The sequence below is a fragment of the Hyaena hyaena genome, unplaced genomic scaffold, assembly GCF_003009895.1.
Source record: "Hyaena hyaena isolate Hyena2069 unplaced genomic scaffold, ASM300989v1 scaffold_227, whole genome shotgun sequence".
NCBI lineage: Eukaryota > Metazoa > Chordata > Mammalia > Carnivora > Hyaenidae > Hyaena > Hyaena hyaena.
In genome coordinates this window covers 1,680,580-1,699,292 of record NW_024080859.1, presented here as the reverse complement: position 1 = coordinate 1,699,292, position 18,713 = coordinate 1,680,580, and the positions used below count along the sequence as shown (strand labels likewise).

Here is an 18,713-nt window from a genome sequence, read left to right as displayed (position 1 = left end):
GCTTTGCATGGCTGGATAATAATCCATTGAAAGGATGGACCACATTTTTTAAATCTCTTCATCCGCCGATGGACGTTCGGTTATGTCCGCCCTTTGGACCCGTCAGCTATCATCTGTTCCGCAGGCATGCTGGGTTTCTTCCTACCACAGGGCCTTTGCCCTTGCTGTTCCCACTGGTGCAAGCCTTGCCTGCATGCAGACATGCGCAACAACCACCTCCCCATGGACTGTGGGCTCCAGCAGGGCCGGCACAGTGCCTGTCTTGTCTTCTCCATCCTTCACATCTAGCATGATGCCCACAGTTGGGGCTCAGCCAGTGTTTGTGGAGAGAATGAATTGACAAACAGAATGAAAGCATTGTAGGACGAATAAAACGGTTGAAAACCCTCAGTATCGGCAGAGCCTGGCTGTCCCACCCCTGCCCGTCCCCAGGGCTGAGGAGGCACTGTGATCCTTACCCAGAGAGCCACCCCACATGGGGCCACCAGAGTCCTTCTCACCAGCTGTAGCCTCTGGTGAAAAGCCCAGAATCTGACACACAGGGGAAGGGGCCTTGGGGCCCCAGCCCCATATCTCCTGGCTGGTCCTTTCCTGGAAGTCCCTCTAGGGGCCACCTGCCCTGCCCGTTCACAGTTTTGAGGACTGTGGTCACCAAGGGCTGGGGGTTGATTCCACTGTGACGTTCTCAGGAGGCCTTTAGTTTGTTTAAGACCACTTGCCCCAAGCAGGTCGTGGGCTGAGATCCCCTACCTTTCTGGAGACTGAACTTCATGCAAATGAGAACCCCACGGCCGGGCTTTGCTCCTCCTTAGGGCCGGTAGCTGACCCACCGGGCAGTGGCAGGCACGGAGGCGACGTGAGTGGCCCCAGGTGGCCCAGCCTGAGAAGTCCCGGCCCGAGCCTGCATCTCCCCAGCCCGGCACAGAGGCAGCAGATGAGGTCACGGCAAAGAACCCTGCTTTTACACTTAACCGAGCCCCATGCCGCGTGCTTGACGATTGTCGCTCCTGCCATTGCCACGTGACGAAGGAGGGCCATTGTGCCCACTTCACGGTTAAAGCAGCTGAGGCCCAGAGAGGTTGAGCGAGTCACCCAAGGCTACACGCAAGGCTTACTCACACGGTGGGTGAGTAAGGAGCCGGGCCCCAGGAGGCTGCTGCTCCAGCTTTGCTGACCCGCTGACTCCAGACATGGCTGTCCCCCTCCCCTCGGGTAGGGGGTGCTGAGGCCACTGACCTTGAGCCTGGGACTATCTGGACCACCTGGTCCAGTGCGATAGGCCTGACAGGAAGCCCCCAGCTCAGCCCCTTGCTGCCCGAAAGGGGAGAAGGAAGTGGTTTGGCCCATGTGCTGGGGATGGGGATGCAGCCGGCACGGCACACATCCGGGGCTGCCTGACATCAGCTGCCAGTTCCTCCTCGCAGGCCCCACACGCTGTGCGCAGGGCTCCCCACGATGAGTCAGGGTTTTAAAATCAGAAGGAAAAAATGAATACAATAACAATGAATGTATAATAACGATCCCAGCCTGGACTCCAGGGATCTCGGTGGCGGCGCGGCCATAAAGTATCATTTTTATTTATACCAAATATCATTGGTTTTGTTACAGAGGGAGTCACAATGTGGCCCCAGGCGTGCGGGGAGGCCCCAGCCTGCCTGGACGCTGCCCCGGGGGCTCCCCCTAGCGCCCCCTCCTTTCGCACCTCCCAATCAAGTGAGCGCCCGCCTGTCTGCCCCCAAGTCCCTCTTCCTCCAGATCCCTTACGCCCCCTCTGAGTGCCTTGCCACTCCCATCCCTCCTGCCTGCGGGGCTGTCTGCTCTGAGACTTAGCTAGATTCACAAGCCAGGAGGGTGGTGCTTGCACCTCCCGGGTCACCTCTCTGCCCCCTGAGGATCTGGCACACAGTAGGTACTCAACTAAGTCTCCTCTCCGTCTCCTGTGGAGCAAGGGCTTCCCTCCACCTGCAGCTCAGCAGCTGCGTCTGACCCTGACCATGGACCACAGGCAACCAGGATCCTTGGGTCCCGCCCCTGGGGCTCACCTACTTAAGGAAACAGGAACAGCCTGGGGGCCGCAGCCCCACCCCTGCTGACGTGCAGACCCTGAACCGAAACCAAGTTTACTGAAGGTCCCCGCACAGCAGGAGTGGGAGCCTCCGCTGCCCAGGGGCCTCCAGGTATGTGCCCGGGCGGGGGTCCCTCAGCCAGCCACATGCCCCCTTCTGTGCCTGCCCCATGCCAGGCAAGCTCGGGCCCCCGAGAGCCTCAGCCCCATCCCAGAACTCTAGAAGACAGAGCACGGAGCCCAGGTGGGGCCAGAAGAGGGGACGGGGCTGGCAGAGAGCAGAAGTGCAGGAGGAATTTTCAATTTCCATTGAAGACTGGAGCCGGAGCCGGAGAAAGGGGTGTTCCTGGCAGGAGAACAGCATAGGCGAAGGCGTGGCAGAGAGCGGGGTCAGTTTTGAGTAGCGCAAGGATGTCCCTGCTGTAATACAGGGGGGCCAGGAGACGGGGGAGGCCCAGTGCCAGGGTCAGGAGCTTGAGACTTAGTCCAGATTCATTCAACCCTAGACAGTTATTCATCAGCAAACACCCTGCACCCTCACTGCCCCTGCCCAGTGCCAGGTAGTGCAGGGGACCCAGAAAAATCTGAAAGAACCCAGCCCTGAGCCCAGTCCCTAGGGGCCCTCGATATGGGGGAGACAGAGCCAGACACAATGCTTCGTGCAAGTCTCAGCCTGGGGGCGCTCCCCTAGGCCCCGTGAGCTCCCCATACATGTCTCCCCTCGCCAAACCAACTACAGCTGACCCGACCCCTGTGGTTATGACTGCAAGATGCCCGTCAATGGTGACCCTCTGGGAACTTGGAAGAAAGAAAATCTATTGCTTACCAGCCCCGTACAAGGCACGCCAGGGGGCACACAGCCAGGTTGTCGATAGACAGAAAGCCAGCACGCATGAGCCTGGAGTTCTGCTTTTATTGGGGCTGAGGGTTTTGGGGGGGTTCCCTCCCTGTTGGTGAATTTAAAACATAAAAGCAGGAATTTAAATCATGGGAAGAGAAAAAGAAAGAAGGAAAGCAAAAAAAAAGGGGAGGGGGGAGCGACCCAAATGGCCAGTTACCAAAATCAACTAGGTTCTCTATCTAAAGTAAAGGAGCCTCATGGTGGGAAAGTAGGGGGGTGGGAGGAAGTCGGAGAGGGGGGAGCATCCTGGCTCTTTATCTAATTCTAAGGCTCGCAATGTGTTTATTCCAGATAGAAAAAGTTAAAGTGGATGACTTGGCAGTCAAGGCTTAAGTCAGGCATTTGCATTAGAGAAAGAAAAGCCAACTGTTAAGGCTTCCACTGAGCACAGCCACTTGAGCTCCAGGAGGCAAAGCTTAGGCAGGAACAGAGAAGGTGGGAGACAGAGAAAGGTGCAAGGCTTTGTCTAAGAGAAGAGACAGGAAAGCTGCCTGGAGGAGGGGCTATTTTGGCTGGGTCTTAAAGGATAAGTAGGGGTTCTCCCAGGTAGAGAAAAGAACAAACCTATATACATAACCCCATGCCAGTCACTACTGGATTCATGAATATTTATTATATACACCCAGTGCTTAGTTGTGTGCCACCTGTACTTTCCCAGCTAAATATTATCCCCAAGCTACAGATGAAAATAAAGGCAGAGAGATGTTAAGTGACCTGCCCAAGGTCACACAGCAGCTAAGTTGGGGGAGCTGGGGCTTGAGCCCAGGCTATCTGGCTCTGATTCCAGGTTCTGAAATGCTTTGTCACCCTGCTTTATTAAATGTTTTTCTTTTTTTTCTTTTTTTAATGTTTGTTTATTTTTGACAGACAGAGCATGAGCAGGGGAGGGACAGAGAGAGAGGGAGACACAGAATCCAAAGCAGCCTCCAGGCTCTGAGCTGCCAGCACAGAGCCCGACATGGGGTTCGAACCCATGAACTATAAGATCATGATCTGAGCCCAAGTCGGACACTTAACCGACTGAGCTGCCCAGGCACTGCTATTAAGTGTTTTTTTAAATAGATCTCTTTAATTTTACTTGTCCCAGAATTCTTTGCCCCCCCCCCTTCTCAGAGGGCAGTCACAGTATCTGTCTTCACGTGGAAGAAAGTCAATATTGACTGAACTAGTCAAAATGTCCCCACCCTCTGGACACAGCCCAGTAACAGTGACTTTCTGCCATATCAAGACATTAGGTGGGGCCAGTGTAGGAGGGTGGGCCAGGTCAGGGGTGCGATTAAGGGTGAGCGTGAAGGGTCATGAGCAGACAACCCGCAGGGCATGATCCCACTGCTGGTTTGCATGGACTGGATACTCCTTTGTAAACCCGTAAATGTTGGTCTTCTTCAGCTCCTTGTCATTGGCTCGCAAGGTCCGGCGTTACCTTGAGCTTCACACTGTCAAGAACTCGTGAACTAATGATGTGCCAGACGCGTTACAGGTGCGCCGTCGGTGGTCACCACACGCGGCGATCTTGGTGGCAGCAGGAACTACTTGGGGCCACGTCTTTTTAGTATTTATTCACTTGCCGTTTTTCCAGGTCCACATCCCTCCAGGGACACTGATATTTACTTAAATAAAGTCGGTTCTTAAGCTTCAGCACATATATTTACAAAGGGAGCTTTCTAACGCTTGTAGCGATGGCGCAATACAAATAAAAGGGCAAGGAGGATTTGGGGCAGGCGTCGACGGATGGATGTGCGCAAGGTGCCCGCGCATGGTCAGTGCTCAAGAAGCACAAGCCAGTGTCCAGCGCCCTGCTCCGGCCAGCTGGGGGGCTTGTCAAAGGAGGAGGCACCACGAACTGTAAGAATAGAGCAAAGCATGGGGGTGGACCAGGCTTGACTCACCCTCCTCTCTCCTGATGCCAGGTAACCACGCGCCAGGGAAACATGACAGAGGCCGGAAAGCTGCCCCCGCCGTTGCCCCCACGGCTGGACTGGTTCGTGCAGACGCAGGCGGGCCAGCTGGCCCGCGGAGGGGTCCCCGCGTGGTTCCACGGGGCCATCTCGAGAGAGTGAGGACGCGCCCACCCCTTCCGCCCTTCCCTTCACCCTCTTTCCTTGTCCGGGCGGGTTTTCTGCAGAATTCTGGGCTCAGCCTGCCTCGGTGCATTAAGAGAGTAAAAAAAAAGAGCTCCGAACCCCCTTGAGGCTTGAATCCTGCCTCTTCCGGGGGACTCGCTGTGTGACCCGGGCACGTTACTTCCCATCTTGGGACCTCAGCTTTCTCTCTGCAAGTGGCCACCACACCGGTGGTGCCAGGCACCCCTCCCCCAAGGCCAGGCGCCGCCCATCAGCACTGGCAGGATGCAGCCTCGGAACCCTTGTTAACACAGGGCCCCCCAACAGCTGCTCCCCCTCAGCGCAGGACGTAAGCAACACATTCACCTTGGGCAGAGTTCTGGACTTTCCACGCTGGACTGAGTTCTGAGCACAGGAACAAGCTCGCCCCATTAGTCACCCGCTTGGTTCCAAATGAACGGAGGAAAGAACATTTACGGCCCCCCCTTGGCACGTGGGAAGTTGAGAGAAGGTTGGGAAAGCCACAGAGAGGATGAACTTGGCTTGGTCTCCGGGTTCTGGGGTGCGCCAGTGAGAATACAATGTGAGCCACATGTTGCAGTTTTAAAGTTTTTAGTAGCTCTGTTAAAGAGGTAAAAAGAAACAGGTGGAATTAATTTTAATCCTATTTTATTCCACCCGGTATCATTTCAGTGGGAGTACTAAGAACTCCTGTATGATTTAGTATACATTCCTTTATTTTGTACTAAGTCTTCAAAATCTGGTGTCTTACGCCGAAAGCACATCTTGATTCAGACCAGCCACATTTCAAGGGCTCAATGGCTATACGTAGTCCTCATTAGAGAGCTCGGGTCTGTAGGCTCCCCATCTTGCCCCATAGAAGGCCACCTTGCTGTCTGTGGCCCCCAGATCTGTCTTGATCCCCCAGATAATAGGAGTAATAATGATAGTGAATAATAGTAATAATCACAGTGAGCATTTGGTGAGCATTTGCCTCGCACGTGTTCCACGCATTTGATCTGCTCTCCCATCGGTCCTGCGAGTAAGGGTCGACTTTCCCATTGAGGAAGCTGAAGGTCAGACAGGGACTGACCCTTGCCAGGTGTCACACAGCTAATGATCAGCAGAGCCGGGGTCTGAATTCAAACGCATCTGGGAACAGGCACTGTTACCTGTGATAACTTGGCCCACCCAAAGATGCCTTCGTGGGGGGTATTTTAGGCATTGGGAAGGCGGGAGAAAGTCCAGACTGGGGTCAAGGCCATCAGAGGCCTTCCGCCACAACTGGGAACACCCCTGCCCCTGAATCTCCCAAGGTCTGAAACAACCGAGAAGAAAAAATGATTTTTGTTCAGTCCCGGGATGACGGGGGCAGCAGGAGTCCGGCCAGTACGCCCGGCAGCCGGATCTCAGTCATCTCCCTCCCGTGTGTGTTCCAGGGACGCCGAGAATTTGCTGGAGTTGCAGCCATGGGGATCTTTTCTCATCAGGGTCAGTCACAGCCACGTGGGCTACACGCTGTCCTACAAGTAAGGCCTGGGCAAGGGACGAAGGAAGGGACAGGAGGGCTCCAGGGCATCCTCGGAGGGGGCAAGGGACGCTTCATACCACAGCTTCTCAGAGAGCAACTGCTGTAAAGTTCTGGCCAAATCTGGCTGACGCAAGCAGCTGCAGGTCTGGCTGTAACCAGCAGATGGGGGCTCGGTGGTAACTGAGCCTGCGTGGCTGCTGGGGGGCTACTGCCCTCCCCTCCCATCTACCTGGCAACTCTCTGCCTCCACCCAGAGGGACGCGTGAGGGGAACTCACAGCAGTCCAACTCCTTAAGGCCTCCAAACCCGATGTGGCATCTCAGAAGATTCAGCCGCACAAACTAATTTTCAAAAGGATTCTAGACCAAAGGAATTAAAAAAAAAAAAAAAAAAAATCCAGTCGCGCCACTACAGAGTTGCCCACAGTGAGAAAATCTTCAGTCCTGAGTCACACAGTCAAGGGCTTGGCTCTGCCACATATATGCTGTGTGACCTTGAACGGGTTACTCAACCTATCTGTGCCTCCCTCAAAGTCCCCATCTCTGATATAGGAATGCTAAAATTAATTCAGAGTCTTGAAGTGAAAGTTAAATGGCCCCACAGTGGGCCATTAATAAATGCACCCATTCGTTAATAGAGCATTTATTAGGAACCTGCTGTGTGCCAGGCATACAGCCTTAGCCTGGGGCCTGACTCAAATTTTCACTGTTATCATTTCTATTGATCATTTGACCGTAGCCAGGTACTGAGCTAAGTTTTATCCACAGTAGCTTATTCCATTTTCATAAGAACCCCTGAGGTCAGCCTTAGTAGCCCCAGGTTATAGATGGGGAAACTGAGGCATGGTGTGTTTAGTCAGTCACCAAGTGTCCCATGGCTAAAAAGTGCAGAAAGCTAATGGGAGCCTAAACAGTGGGTGCTGCCGGCCCGAGGGCTGGGAGACGGGGACAGAAGGAGGAGGAAGGGAATTTCCTAGCCCCAGCAGTGTCTCCGCAGAGCCCAAAGCTGCTGCTGCCACTTCATGGTGAAGCTCTTGGATGATGGGAGCGTCATGATCCCCGGGGAGGAGAGGGTCCACGCCTCGCTGGATGCCCTGGTCACCTTCCACCGGCAGCAGCCTGTGCGGCCACACGGGGACCTGCTGACACAGCCTTGTGGGCAGGTGAGGATTGCAAGCCCGGTGGGTCATAGCTGCCCCCCACTGGGGGCCAAGCCCCCAGACTCATTCCCACTCACCCCATTCAGTGTCTTGTGATTCTGTCACTCTCGTGGTCCGTCTTCTCATGGCCCCCCCTCCTCCCTTGTTCTCTGCACAACCCCTCCCCCCAGCTCCCCAAGCTAATTTGTACAAGGCTCATGCGCGGCGGCGGGGGGGGGGGGGGGTGTAACCTCGGTTGATCTGTAGGAATAGAATATGTCCTTATGGCGGGGCGTAGAGGCGTCTAGGCCCCAGAAGCTGATGTGGGAGGGGCAGCGTCCGTACCAGGGCTGTGGGCAAGGCAGCTCCTGAGCCCACCTTCCCCGGTTTGTCCGGAACCACCCCATCCCCTGCCTTGGGGCTGAGCTGCAGGCCCCCTCTGCCCCGCAGAAGGATCCAGAGAATGTGGATTACGAGGACCTCTTCCTTTACTCCAATGCATTGACTGAGGAAGTCGCCAGCCCTGCCCATGGCCCCAGCGAATGTCGGAGTCTTTCCTTCTATCCCACGGCCACACCTGAGGAGGTATGTGACAGGGAGCTTGCACCTCTGACATGGGATGGGCAGGAGCAGAGGTGGCCAACAGCTGCCAGAGGAGACTTTCTAGAGCGAAAAACTATAGAACTTTCTATAGCTCCAACTATAGAACCTTCCAGAGATTTTGCAGGACCCTTTAACTAACATCCCAACTGTGACCTCAGCACCTCCCCCCCGCCCCACTTCTGTCCATTACCAGCCGCTCCAGCCCATCTGCTGTCCCTTCCGGTGTTCAGACACATCAAGCTAACCTCAGGGCCTTTGTATGTGCTGGTCCCACCCCAGGACCTTTGCACATGTTGGTGGCACCACCCCCCAGGGCCTTTGCACATGCTGTGTGTGCTCTGCCCCCAGATTTCCCGTGCCTGGCTTCTTTCTTCAATTCTTCAAGTGTCTCCCTCCCCAGCTCCAGACTGAAAGTAGCCGTTCTGCATTCGCCACCCCATCACCCTGTTTACTCACTGCAGAGCACTCCTTACAATGTAAAAAGTCTTGTCTATTTGTGGGCTTTCATGTTTCCTGTCTGCCTTCCTATCAGACTCGGGGCCTTTGCATGTGCTGGTGAGCTCTGAGAGGCCTGGGAATCTATCTGACTTGTCCACGCTATCTTATTCATCTATCTGCCTCTCCTCCTCTCGGACAGGACCTGGCACATAGAAAGCGCTCAGCTAATGAATGTGGAGTAAGTGAATGAGTAAATTAATGACTCCCATCTCCCCAGGGCTGACTGGACCTCCAGGAGCCCCTAGGCTGAGTGCCCTCCCTGCCCCCCACACAGCAGGGACGTTCTGGCAGTAGTGGAAACGAAATAGGCCAGAGCAATGAACAGCAGTGGGTGCGGGGCTAAAGCGTGAAGGGAACAGTCAAGGAAGACCTCCTGGAGGAGATGGCATAGGGCTGGGACATGTAGGATGAGGAGGAGTCAGCCACACACAGAGATGCAGAGAGGGTGTTTCGGGCAGAGAAAAGAGCACGTGCAAAGGTCCTGAGGCTCAGTGTGTCTGGATAACAAAAGAACAACAACAGCCAGTGTGTGGATGGAGTGGAGTGAGTGAAAGGGAGATCAGTGGGAAGTAAGGGGCAGGATCGGGGGGGGCAATCACACAGGGCCTTAGGGCCAGGGTGAGGTCGTGGGGGTCGTGGGGACTCCCCATGGACGTGACAGGAAGGAGGCAGGGATTGTCCAGGTGGGAGGACCGGAGAAGGATCCCTAGAGGCAGAGCAAGACGAGAATACTTGGGACATTTTGGAGGGGAGCCTGCTGATGGCTTGGGGCAGCTGGCGAGGAGAAGCTGGACGCTGTCGTGGTTCGAGTCCCCAGGCCCTGCATTGTTTGGGAGGTGATCCCAGGATGCACCACCGGGGGAGCCAAAGATGGGCTCCATCTCCCTGGGGAAGGCGGGACTCGGCTTGAGACCCGGCACCCTGGGGCGGGGTGCGGTATGGACCTTCCAGCTCCGACTTGCGTTAGGCGCTGGTCACATGCCGTTCCTGGAGGTTTCGTTTGGCGGCGCTGGAGCCCGGGCCCTGGGTGCCCAGGGTGGGGGATGCGGATGCGGCGTTGCCGGCCACCTGCGCAAAGGGCACCTGGTTTGGGCTGAGCAGCCAGGTAGATGAGGGTCTGCAAACCGGGGCCCGAGGGCGGCATCCGTGTGGCCCTGCGGCGTCTGGCCCACGAGCTGCGCATGGCGTCTATGTTTTGGAATGCGCTGAAACAGTTACAGACGAAAGTGATGTTTCCTGCCGTACCATTGCGCGAAAATAGGACGAAAGTCAAATTTCCCCTTCCAGGCGGCTTCATCGGCGCGCGGGCACTTTCCCGTGGGCGCACAACCCTGGCGGCGTGGCTCTAGGACAGCAGAGCTCGGGGGCGAGACCGGGACTGGGTGGCGGACGAACCTGAACGCATTCGCTCCCTGGCCCTGGGGGGAGACCATGACGCTGGTTAGGCCGGTGGGAAGGGTGGGGCGTGGGATCAGGCTTGGGGGTCCCCTGGGGTCCTTGTCAGCCCCAAGGGGCCTAAGTGAGACCCGTGTCCCAACCTCCAGGGCAGATTCAGAGGCTTGGGGGGCCGAATGGCCCCAGGCCTCACCCGCTCTTGGTTTCAGGCCCCGGGAAGGCCCAGCCTGCTGCGTCGGCCCAAGGAAAGGAAGCCCCGGGCAGAGATACGCAGAGCCTCCACCGTGGAAGCCACTTCCTCGCGCGCCCCCAACGCCCCCCTGGAGGTGGCCTGCCGGAAACTCTGCAGAAGCTTCAAGATGCTCCCCGAGTCGGGCAAGAGGCTCCAGCAGCAGCTGAAGCCCCACATGTCACCTGTGACTCTGTCATCGCTCTGGGATGTTGGGCCGCCAGCAGGGGCACACAGCCCAGGGGCCAGGCCAGGGGACACAGGCTGGGAAGATGACGTCTCCACACACCGCTCTGTGGCCACGTCCCTTGCAAGTCCCCCACAGCCCCAGAGTCTGAGGGACAGAGAGGACCCCTCCTCCGGGAAGGCCTCGAGAGTGGCCAGCAGGAGCAAGGTTAACCCAAGGGTCAGGGCTTGGCACCAAGTGGTAATGAGGGTCCTGTCTTCAAAAGCAAACAAACCAACCAAACCAGAGACAGAGGGCCTGGGAGAAGCCCAGAAGGACTGGCTCCCTGAGGAGTACCTCACGCCGCCACCCTTTGCCCCTGGGTACTGTTAGAGCCTTGCCCTGGCTCTGGGCCGCTTGCTGCCAGGGGCTGCTCGCACCGGACCCTGGCTGTCTGCCCACCAGCCCGCCGGAACCCGAGAAATGTAATAAAGACACTGCTTGGGGTCCTGCACTTGCCAGTGGGGTGACCTGGTTATTTGAATAGTAGTGATCAGTTACAGCAAGGGCCACCGTAGGTGCCAAGTTCATTACTTCTACGATATCCCTAAGCAGACCCAGCAGGTAGGCCCATGCTCCCCATTTTGAAGAAGAGACTAAGGGTCTGAGAGGAGGAGAGGCACAGCCAAGGTCACCCAGATACAGGGTGCTAGCTCCTGGATTGGAAACCCGCGTCCCCTGCGTGTGGCTCGACTCCGAGTACATCCTCGCCTGCCAACAGAGTGGTTCGCTCCTTCCCCCCGGGGTCCTCTGCCGACGGAGGTGAGACGCGCCGAGGGCTTGGCACACAGTGCACCCTCCCGCATCGACGTCAGCTCTAGGAGAAGCTTATGAGCCTTTCCTTTAAAGAAGGAGAGGCAGCCCGGGGTTGTGGCTGGTGGTGGGCTCTGGAGGGGGTCCCAGGTCACAGGGCTGTGTGACCCCTGGCAAGTCACTAGACCTCTCTGGGCCTGTCGGCTCATCTGGAAAATGGGGAGAGGAGCAGCCCCTCTTTCTCAGGATGAACCAGCAGGATGCACATGAAAGCTAAGGCTTTGGCTCACAGTAGGTGCTCAGTTAAGTGAGAGTAGGGTGGGCGCAGGGTCTAAAAATGATGCTCGTGGAGGTGTCTGGGAAGGTCCCTGGGGGCTGGTCTCCGCTGCAGGAATGAGCACTCTCTGGACTGAGTGGGGCTATGGACGGGGCCCTGGGATGGCCACAAGTGGAGTGAGTGTGGGGCGTCTCAAATCTGCAAGGTGCGGGCGTCTGAGATCCGGAAACAGGCGGCCCGGGTTCAAGGTTGCCTTTGCAGATGATGTGAGGTGTGGCCTTGGGCAGTTCACTGTGTTCCCTGAACAAAGGGTGACTGCTTCTCCGTCAGCCCTGCTGGGATGCCGTAGGCACCAGTGCAATGACTGAGAGACAGGCGCTTTGTAAACTGTAAAGTGCGGTGCCAGCCTCCGTGAATGCCATTGCTGCCACCCCCCTCAGAGGCCTCCTCTGGCAGTTCTCATAGATCAGCAGGGGGTTACAGCTTTGGTCCCCTTGAGAAACTCCAGGACTGGGGGGAAGAGAGGGGACTGGGGGTAGCAGTTCCACGCTGGGCGGCCCTGGGGTGAGATGGCCTGGACCTGACCTCCATATCTGGTCTCTGCCCCACAAGACTCACAACTACCCAGCACTCCGGGCCCTCACAGTGGACAGGGAGCAGTCAGCCCCTTCTTGTGTAAATGGGGAGGTCATGGCTCACAGAGGGCGCAGCCACAGCTAGGTCCCACGGGGAGGGCAGAGGTGAAACCCCAGGCTTCCTCTCTCCCATCCGGCAGGTTTAAGGTGAAAAACACATCCTCCAAGCAGATGCGACTCAGTGTGTTTATTCCCGGGACCCAGGGAGACCGGATTCCGCAGTGGAGTGACGGGTCACCCCGCCTCCTCTGCTCCTCTGACCCAGCTTCTCCATGGCTCCCTCAGATGCGGATGTGGAAGGTGCTGTGTGCAAAGAGAGATAGAGTCAGTGTCATGGACACAGGGTTCCCCTCTCTCCCCCTCCCCCTCCCCTCACACTCTCCCGATGGGAGGCCCTGAGATATGCAAGGAGCCATGGAAAGGGGGAGATGGATCCCCTCAAAAACCCCAGGTGGTGTCACCCCGCCCCCCCATTGGGGTTGAAAGCACATCTCTTTGGATCAGTTTACATTCCGGCTCCGCCCCAGACTTGCTGTGGGACTCTGAGTGGCTATGCCTTCCTGGGCTTCAGTTTACTCCTCCGTAAAATGGGGATAGAGCCTGTCCCTCCTGCGTTGGGGCTGTACCGAGGGCTCAGGGGGCGAGTACACGGGGTACTGGTCAGTGGTAGGGTTCATTCAGACGTCATTATCCGCGGCTCTGCTTGGAGACCCGCGCTCCTCGGGGTAGAGGAGGGGCCTCTGCACAGGTGCGGACACCACCCAGAACCGCAGCCACAGCCGCAAGCCCGCACACAGCTGCTGAGCCCCTGCTGTGCTCCAGGCACTGTTCTGGTCTTTCCGAGTCCTAACTCAGGGCTCAGCCAGCTTCTTCTGTCAAGAGCCAAAGAGCTGATCTTTCCAGCTCTTTGTGCGCCGGCTCGGCTGGGCCTTGCAGCTTGAAAGCGGCCGTAGACGGTACAGACACATTCAGGCGTGGCTGTGCGCCAGTAAAACCCTTGAGGGACACGGAAATTTGAATTTCGTATCCATTTCATGTGTTACGCGGTATTATTCTTCTTTAATCCTTCCCCCACCATTTAAAAAATGCAGAAGCCCTTCTTAGCTCACAGGAGGCACAAAAGCAGATGGCCGGCCGCCCCCTGTGTTAAGTTGCTCTCAGCCCTCCGGTGGGGGCTTTGATCGTCCCCAGGACTGCCAAGCACAGTTGTACGCTCTGTCCACTGCAAAACGTTCAGGCAAGTGAGGGTTGAAGACCAGCCACGTTGCATTCACCCGAAGAACTGCATCCACCCACAGGGGGTGCCCTAGGGGGCCCCAGGTATCCCCATTTTAAAGATGCAGAGACTGAGGCCAGGGAGGCTGGGAATGTTCCCCAGTCACACATGAATGGGTGGAGGAGCTTTCACAAACGGGGTCTGGGAACTGGGAAGAGGGAATGGCGAGGAGCGTCACCTGAGGAAGTCGGGTGCTCGCAGGATCATGTTCTGGAAGTCCTCCAGGGAGAGCCGCCCGTCGTGGTCCCCATCAGCCTCATCCAGCACCTTCTCACACACCAGGCTCACCTCCTCAGCACTCAGCTCCCCCCGCGTCAGCCTAGTCACCGTCTGCTCCAGGTCCCACGCACAGATGTAGCCATCGTCGTTAAAGTCTGTGCAGCAGCACGGGAGGGGAGGCAGGGTGCAGGCTGGGCCTCTGGTCCCCACATTACAGAGGAGGAGACTGAGGCACCGGAGGGAACCCAAAACGCTGGGGGAGTAGCTGGAGTCTTGCTTTAGGATTGGGCAGGGACCTGCCGGGAGGCCATTCATTCACTCGGCAAGTATTTAGGGAGCGCCTACTATGTGCTAGGCACTGTGATAAATTTCCATTCATCCAAGAAGTGTTTACTGAGCACCTACTATGTGCCAGGCATGGGAGACAGATGGGGAAGAAAACAGTTGCGGTTGCTGCCCTTGGGTCTCATCAGAAAGAAGTCAATAAGAAATGGATGGATTAGAGGGGCGCCTGGGTGGCTCAGTGAGTTAAGCATCCAACTCTTGATCTTGGCTCAGGTCAGGATCTCACGGTTCATTGGATTGAGCCCCACATTGGGCTCTGCGCTGACAGTGCAGAGTCTGCTCGGTATTCTCCCCACCCCCCCCAACTCTTTGCCCCTCTCCCACTCTCTCTTTCTCTCAAAATAAATAAATAAAACAAAAAGAGAGAAAGAAAGAAAAGAGGTGAACAGATCATGAACAAGAAATTAAGAAGCACTGCTCTATGCTGAGAGAGAAATAGGATGTGGGGGTGGAGAGTGACAGGGACTCGGGGCAGAGGCTGCTTTTGACCTACGCTTCAAGGTAAGAAAGAGTCAAGGGAAAGGTGTTCCAGGCAGAGGGAACAGCAGAGGCAGAGGCCCAGGGGGATAAAGAGTTTGGTGGAGGAAGAGCGAGGCCAGTGTGGTTGGAAAGGAATAAGTAGGGTGACGGGGTCAGCAGGTACCAAGGTGGGGCAGGACAGGGCCGTGCACGGCCTTGAAGCCCTGGTCTTGCTCCCATGCCCCCCCCCACACCCCCATTCTCACGCCCCACCCCCATGCTCCCCCACCCCCCGGGCCCTGCACGCACCATAAATTTTGAAAGCGTAGTAGGCTTTGAGATCGCGGGGAGCCATTTCGCTCATCACAGAAAACATGTCCAGGAAGTTGTCCAAGGTCATGTGGCCGTCCCCATCGTCAGAGAACACCTGGGCAATTCTCTGGCGGAATGGGTTGTCCTGGGGGCAGGGAGCAGGGTGGCCATCCCTGCCCAGGGTCTCAGGGCTCCAGCTGGACTCGCTCTCAGCACCCACCTTCCTGAAACCTTCAAGTACCCGCCACCAAGTATCCCCCTTCAAGTATCTCCTCACGGTGCCGGGAGAGGGCCCCAGGCAACTCTTCTCTCTGCCCCTGAGGTCTGGTTGGCCTTGACCCCACTCCAGGCTCCAGACGCAGCCACATGACCTGGTTGAGGCCAATCAGAGATCACCATCCACTAGGAAGCCATGATTGGCTCTGGGATAGGCAGGGGGACCCAAGCTGGCCAATCAGACACTGCCCTGGGTTGTTTTCTGAAAGATGGGGATGGAGGGATCTGCCGTCTGTTGGTTGCAGAGCTGATGGGAGGGAATCTGGGACCACAGGGCCTTTGCTTCACTACTTCAAGTGAGTAAGCTGCCGAGACTGAAGCCTCTTCCTGGGAGGCACTGAGGGATGGAGGGAGGTTCCTGAGCATGTCCTCTGAGACCCTGGTTTCAGCTGTACCTGGTGCCAGCTCTGCCCCTGGAGTTTTGGCTCATGTGATCCAATTGATTTTGTTCTTTTTCTTTTTTTAGTTTATTTATTTATTTTTGAAAGAGAGAGAGCACAGTGGGGGAGAGACAGAGAAAGAGAAGGAGAGAGAGAATCCCGCACCACCAGTGCAGAGACCAGCTCAGGACTCAAACCCACAATCTGAGAGCTCATGACCTGAGCTGGTCGGACCTTTAACCGATTGAGCCACCCAGGTGCCCCAAGATTTTGTCCTTCTTGAATGAGGTTTCTTTTTTTTTTTTTAATGTTTTATTTATTTCTAGGAGAGAGAGAGAGAGAGAATGACAGCGTGAGCAGGGGAGGGTCAGAGAGAGAGGGAGTTACAGACTCTGAAGCAGGCTCCAGGCTCTGAGCCGGCAGTCAGCACAGAGCCCAACGCGGGGCTCGAACCCACGAACTGGGAGATCATGACCTGAGTGAAAGTCGGACGCTTAACCGACTAAGCCACTCAGGCGCCCCTTGAATGAGGTTTCTGTCCCTTGTGATAAAATCATCTCTACTCACTCACCCCGCAAGCCCCCTTCAGCGTCACAAACTATGCGACAAACCTCGAGCTGAGAAAAACCTGCTGTTTTAATGGCCCCTGCTCTGCAAAGCAGGGCGGACTTTCCCTGAGAACCCGCCGCCCAGTAGGCCCCGTGCCATGCCTTTTACTCGCATCATCTCATTTCATCGTCCCAACTGCCCAGGTTTGCAATCCTGTCTCTCTCACATCCGAGCTGTGTGACCATGCCCAAGCATCTTAACCTCTCTGAACCTCAGTTTCTTCACCTGCAAAATGCATCCCTTCGTAGGAGTGCGGCAGGGGACCCCGGCCCCGGCGTACCTTCAGCTCGGGCATGCTGCCGATGAGCTCGTAGGGCACCTTCACGTCAGGGCGGCTGGTATAGTTGAGGGGGACCAGTTGGGGAGCCAGGTCCTGATAGCGATAGAAGAGCCTGGTGTGGGGAGGGAAACATGGGGAAGGGTTGGGATAGGGGCTGGGGGGGCGTGTCCCTTCTGGCTCACTCCTGCACCTGGTCACTCCTCACCGGAGGACCCTGGGTCCCCAAGCGTCATCCGCGTGCAGCCCAGCCCTCAAGCACACACAGCCAAACACAGGCAGGTACTTCTACCCCTGGGGTCAGGGCCACGGTGCAGAGACGGCCCCAGAGCTAGGGGGGACGGGAGTGCGGACACTCGAGATACTGCGCTTTGAAGAATGAGTAGGAGCTCGTCCCCAGGCAGATGGGGATGGCAAGAGGGAACATGCATCACGCACTCAGAGTCTGAGCGAATCTGTGAATCTCTGGATGTCAGCCAGGACCCCCGTCCTCACATTTTCCTTCTCTCCCTCCGTAATGGGAGGGTTCGCTAAATGGGGCAGAGCCGAGACAGAAGGCCAGTATTCAGGGGGTTTTTTCGTGCGTGAAAGGCATTTTGCAAAACACCGGATGCCACCCACACTGCCTAGATTGTGAGGCCGGCTCTCGGCTGCAGTGTCCTCGCCCGCTGACCCCCTGCCTCCACTAGGGGGCGCCATGAGCAGAGGCCTTGGAGAGCACATCCTAGATGAGTCAGAGGCCCCCAAGCTGCTGGGGGTTATTTCCAGGGGAGACAGGAGCCCCTGGGGCCTACGGCGGCTAGGAACTCAAGGAGGGGGTATCTGGAATGTCAGCTCCCTGTCCGGGTCCCCTCGGGGAACAGCCCGGGGCTGGGTTTCTGGCGGCCGTGAGCACATCGCCTTTTCTCCCGCTGAGCCCGTTATTGTGCTGAGACACAGGCAGCTTAGGACAGATGAAACGCCAGCCCTCAAACCCCTTGCAGCTCTGCCCGTCTTGCAGAGCCGGGGTCAGCCTCCCCTGTGCAAGCCTCAGTTTCCCCACGGGTAACCTGATCGTGATGGCCAGGGTGACCTTGTGAGCTGTCCTCACCCAGACAATGGGGCTCACTGGTGAAAGGTGTGCCCATCAATAATGGATATCCGGTGCCCACACAATTGGGGCCTTGGCCCTGAACCCCGGCCAGCTAGGGTTTCACCGCTCCGAGTTCATGGGTTGGGGCCTCCGGACAATGGCTCCACGGGCTGAGCTGTGATGTGGGATACCTACCAATCCCCTCTCGTTCACGCCAGGGAAATGCAGCAGCCTCAGGCCGCCCACCGCACCCTTACCCTGATGCCACCCCCCACGTGCCCCCAGGTTCCCAGCCTCCAGTGCCAGCCTCTGCACACTCCTCAGGGGGGACCTTTCTAACATGCTGACCTGTACCCCTCCTGCCCCCACCCCGGCTCACATACTCTCCATGGCCCCCACCTCCCTCGGAAAAAGCCCAAGCTAATCAGCCGATGTCATGTCATCGGCCATGACAATATGACAAGATGTGGCTTCTCAGCCTCCCCACTTCTGCCCCCATCCGCTGACCATGCCTGCGATCCCTCCCTTCATGGTTTAACCGTCATAAAGCACCCCGTCCCGTCCAATTGCAAATATCCTCTAGCAGCGGGTACTTCCTCCCTTTTTCCCCGACTGACCTCATGATTTCCTTTCTTGTGAAGAAGGTGCAGTCCTGTGGAGAGAGATACTGGCTTGGCCCGGAGCCTGCCTCGGGGGCCCCTTCCTGTCCCTCCGCCGCGCGCCCATCTCTGTCTGATGCTGCGCCGGGAGCCTTGCTGACTGCACACCCAAGACAGACGATGCTGTCCCCATTCCACAGGCCGAGAAATCAAGGCTGTCAAACCTACTGAGGGCCCCGCGTGTCACCCCTACCTGATATGCTTCCAGCTGCTCATGAGTGAAGACCGTCTGCTTGTTGCCCATGGTGGGGACACTGCCGAGACACTGGGACAAGCCCCCGGAGCCCCTGGTCTCCCCTGGGCCACACGGGTTGCCAGGCTGCGGCACATCAGCGTCTGGGCAAATCTCCCTGCCCCGGCTGTCACCTGCCCACCCGCCCTGTCACCCCCAGCCTGGGGGAGATCAAGTTACAGCCCAGCTCTCTGGGCAGCAGCCCGGGTATGTCCATGGCCACCAGGACAAGAAGGACTTGTAGGACGTCACAGAGCAGCAGACCTCGTCTGCCACTGGCGGG

General features: G+C 57.0%; 2 protein-coding genes across 3 annotated transcripts; one reads left to right on the top strand and one right to left on the bottom strand.

Moving 5' to 3' along the window:
* Nucleotides 1-2,100: 2,100 nt before the first annotated feature.
* Nucleotides 2,101-11,106, top strand: HSH2D (hematopoietic SH2 domain containing). Its single transcript, XM_039243285.1, has 6 exons — nucleotides 2,101-2,177; nucleotides 4,877-5,022; nucleotides 6,469-6,558; nucleotides 7,557-7,722; nucleotides 8,149-8,283; nucleotides 10,404-11,106. Exons 2-6 carry the CDS (start codon nucleotides 4,898-4,900, stop codon nucleotides 10,980-10,982), a joined length of 1,095 nt encoding a protein of 364 aa, XP_039099216.1. The 5' UTR covers nucleotides 2,101-2,177; nucleotides 4,877-4,897; the 3' UTR covers nucleotides 10,983-11,106.
* Nucleotides 11,107-12,557: 1,451 nt separating this feature from the next.
* On the bottom strand, nucleotides 12,558-18,465 carry CIB3 (calcium and integrin binding family member 3). Of its 2 annotated transcripts, XM_039243413.1 has the most exons (6): nucleotides 18,392-18,465; nucleotides 18,157-18,191; nucleotides 16,471-16,582; nucleotides 14,923-15,070; nucleotides 13,769-13,964; nucleotides 12,558-12,617 (listed from the first exon to the last, which is right to left on the bottom strand). In XM_039243413.1, exons 1-6 carry the CDS (start codon nucleotides 18,440-18,442, stop codon nucleotides 12,596-12,598), a joined length of 564 nt encoding a protein of 187 aa, XP_039099344.1. In that variant the 5' UTR covers nucleotides 18,443-18,465; the 3' UTR covers nucleotides 12,558-12,595. The 2 variants fall into 2 exon arrangements, with proteins under 2 accessions (XP_039099344.1, XP_039099345.1); XM_039243414.1 differs by lacking the exons at nucleotides 16,471-16,582; nucleotides 18,157-18,191.
* Nucleotides 18,466-18,713: the final 248 nt, after the last annotated feature.

What these genes read in the sequence shown, in the direction of transcription:
- HSH2D (XM_039243285.1), top strand. Translation starts at nt 4,898, where the DNA reads ATGACAGAGGCCGGAAAGCTGCCCCCGCCGTTGCCCCCACGGCTGGAC. An exon ending in TGACACAGCCTTGTGGGCAG is followed by an intron (nt 7,723 to 8,148) that starts GTGAGGATTGCA and finishes TCTGCCCCGCAG; the next exon opens with AAGGATCCAGAGAATGTGGA. An exon ending in CCACGGCCACACCTGAGGAG is followed by an intron (nt 8,284 to 10,403) that starts GTATGTGACAGG and finishes TCTTGGTTTCAG; the next exon opens with GCCCCGGGAAGGCCCAGCCT.
- CIB3 (XM_039243413.1), bottom strand. Translation starts at nt 18,442, where the DNA reads ATGGGCAACAAGCAGACGGTCTTCACTCATGAGCAGCTGGAAGCATAT. An exon ending in AGCAGCTGGAAGCATATCAG is followed by an intron (nt 18,192 to 18,391) that starts GTAGGGGTGACA and finishes CTCTCTCCACAG; the next exon opens with GACTGCACCTTCTTCACAAG. An exon ending in CTACGCTTTCAAAATTTATG is followed by an intron (nt 13,965 to 14,922) that starts GTGCGTGCAGGG and finishes GCTGCTGCACAG; the next exon opens with ACTTTAACGACGATGGCTAC.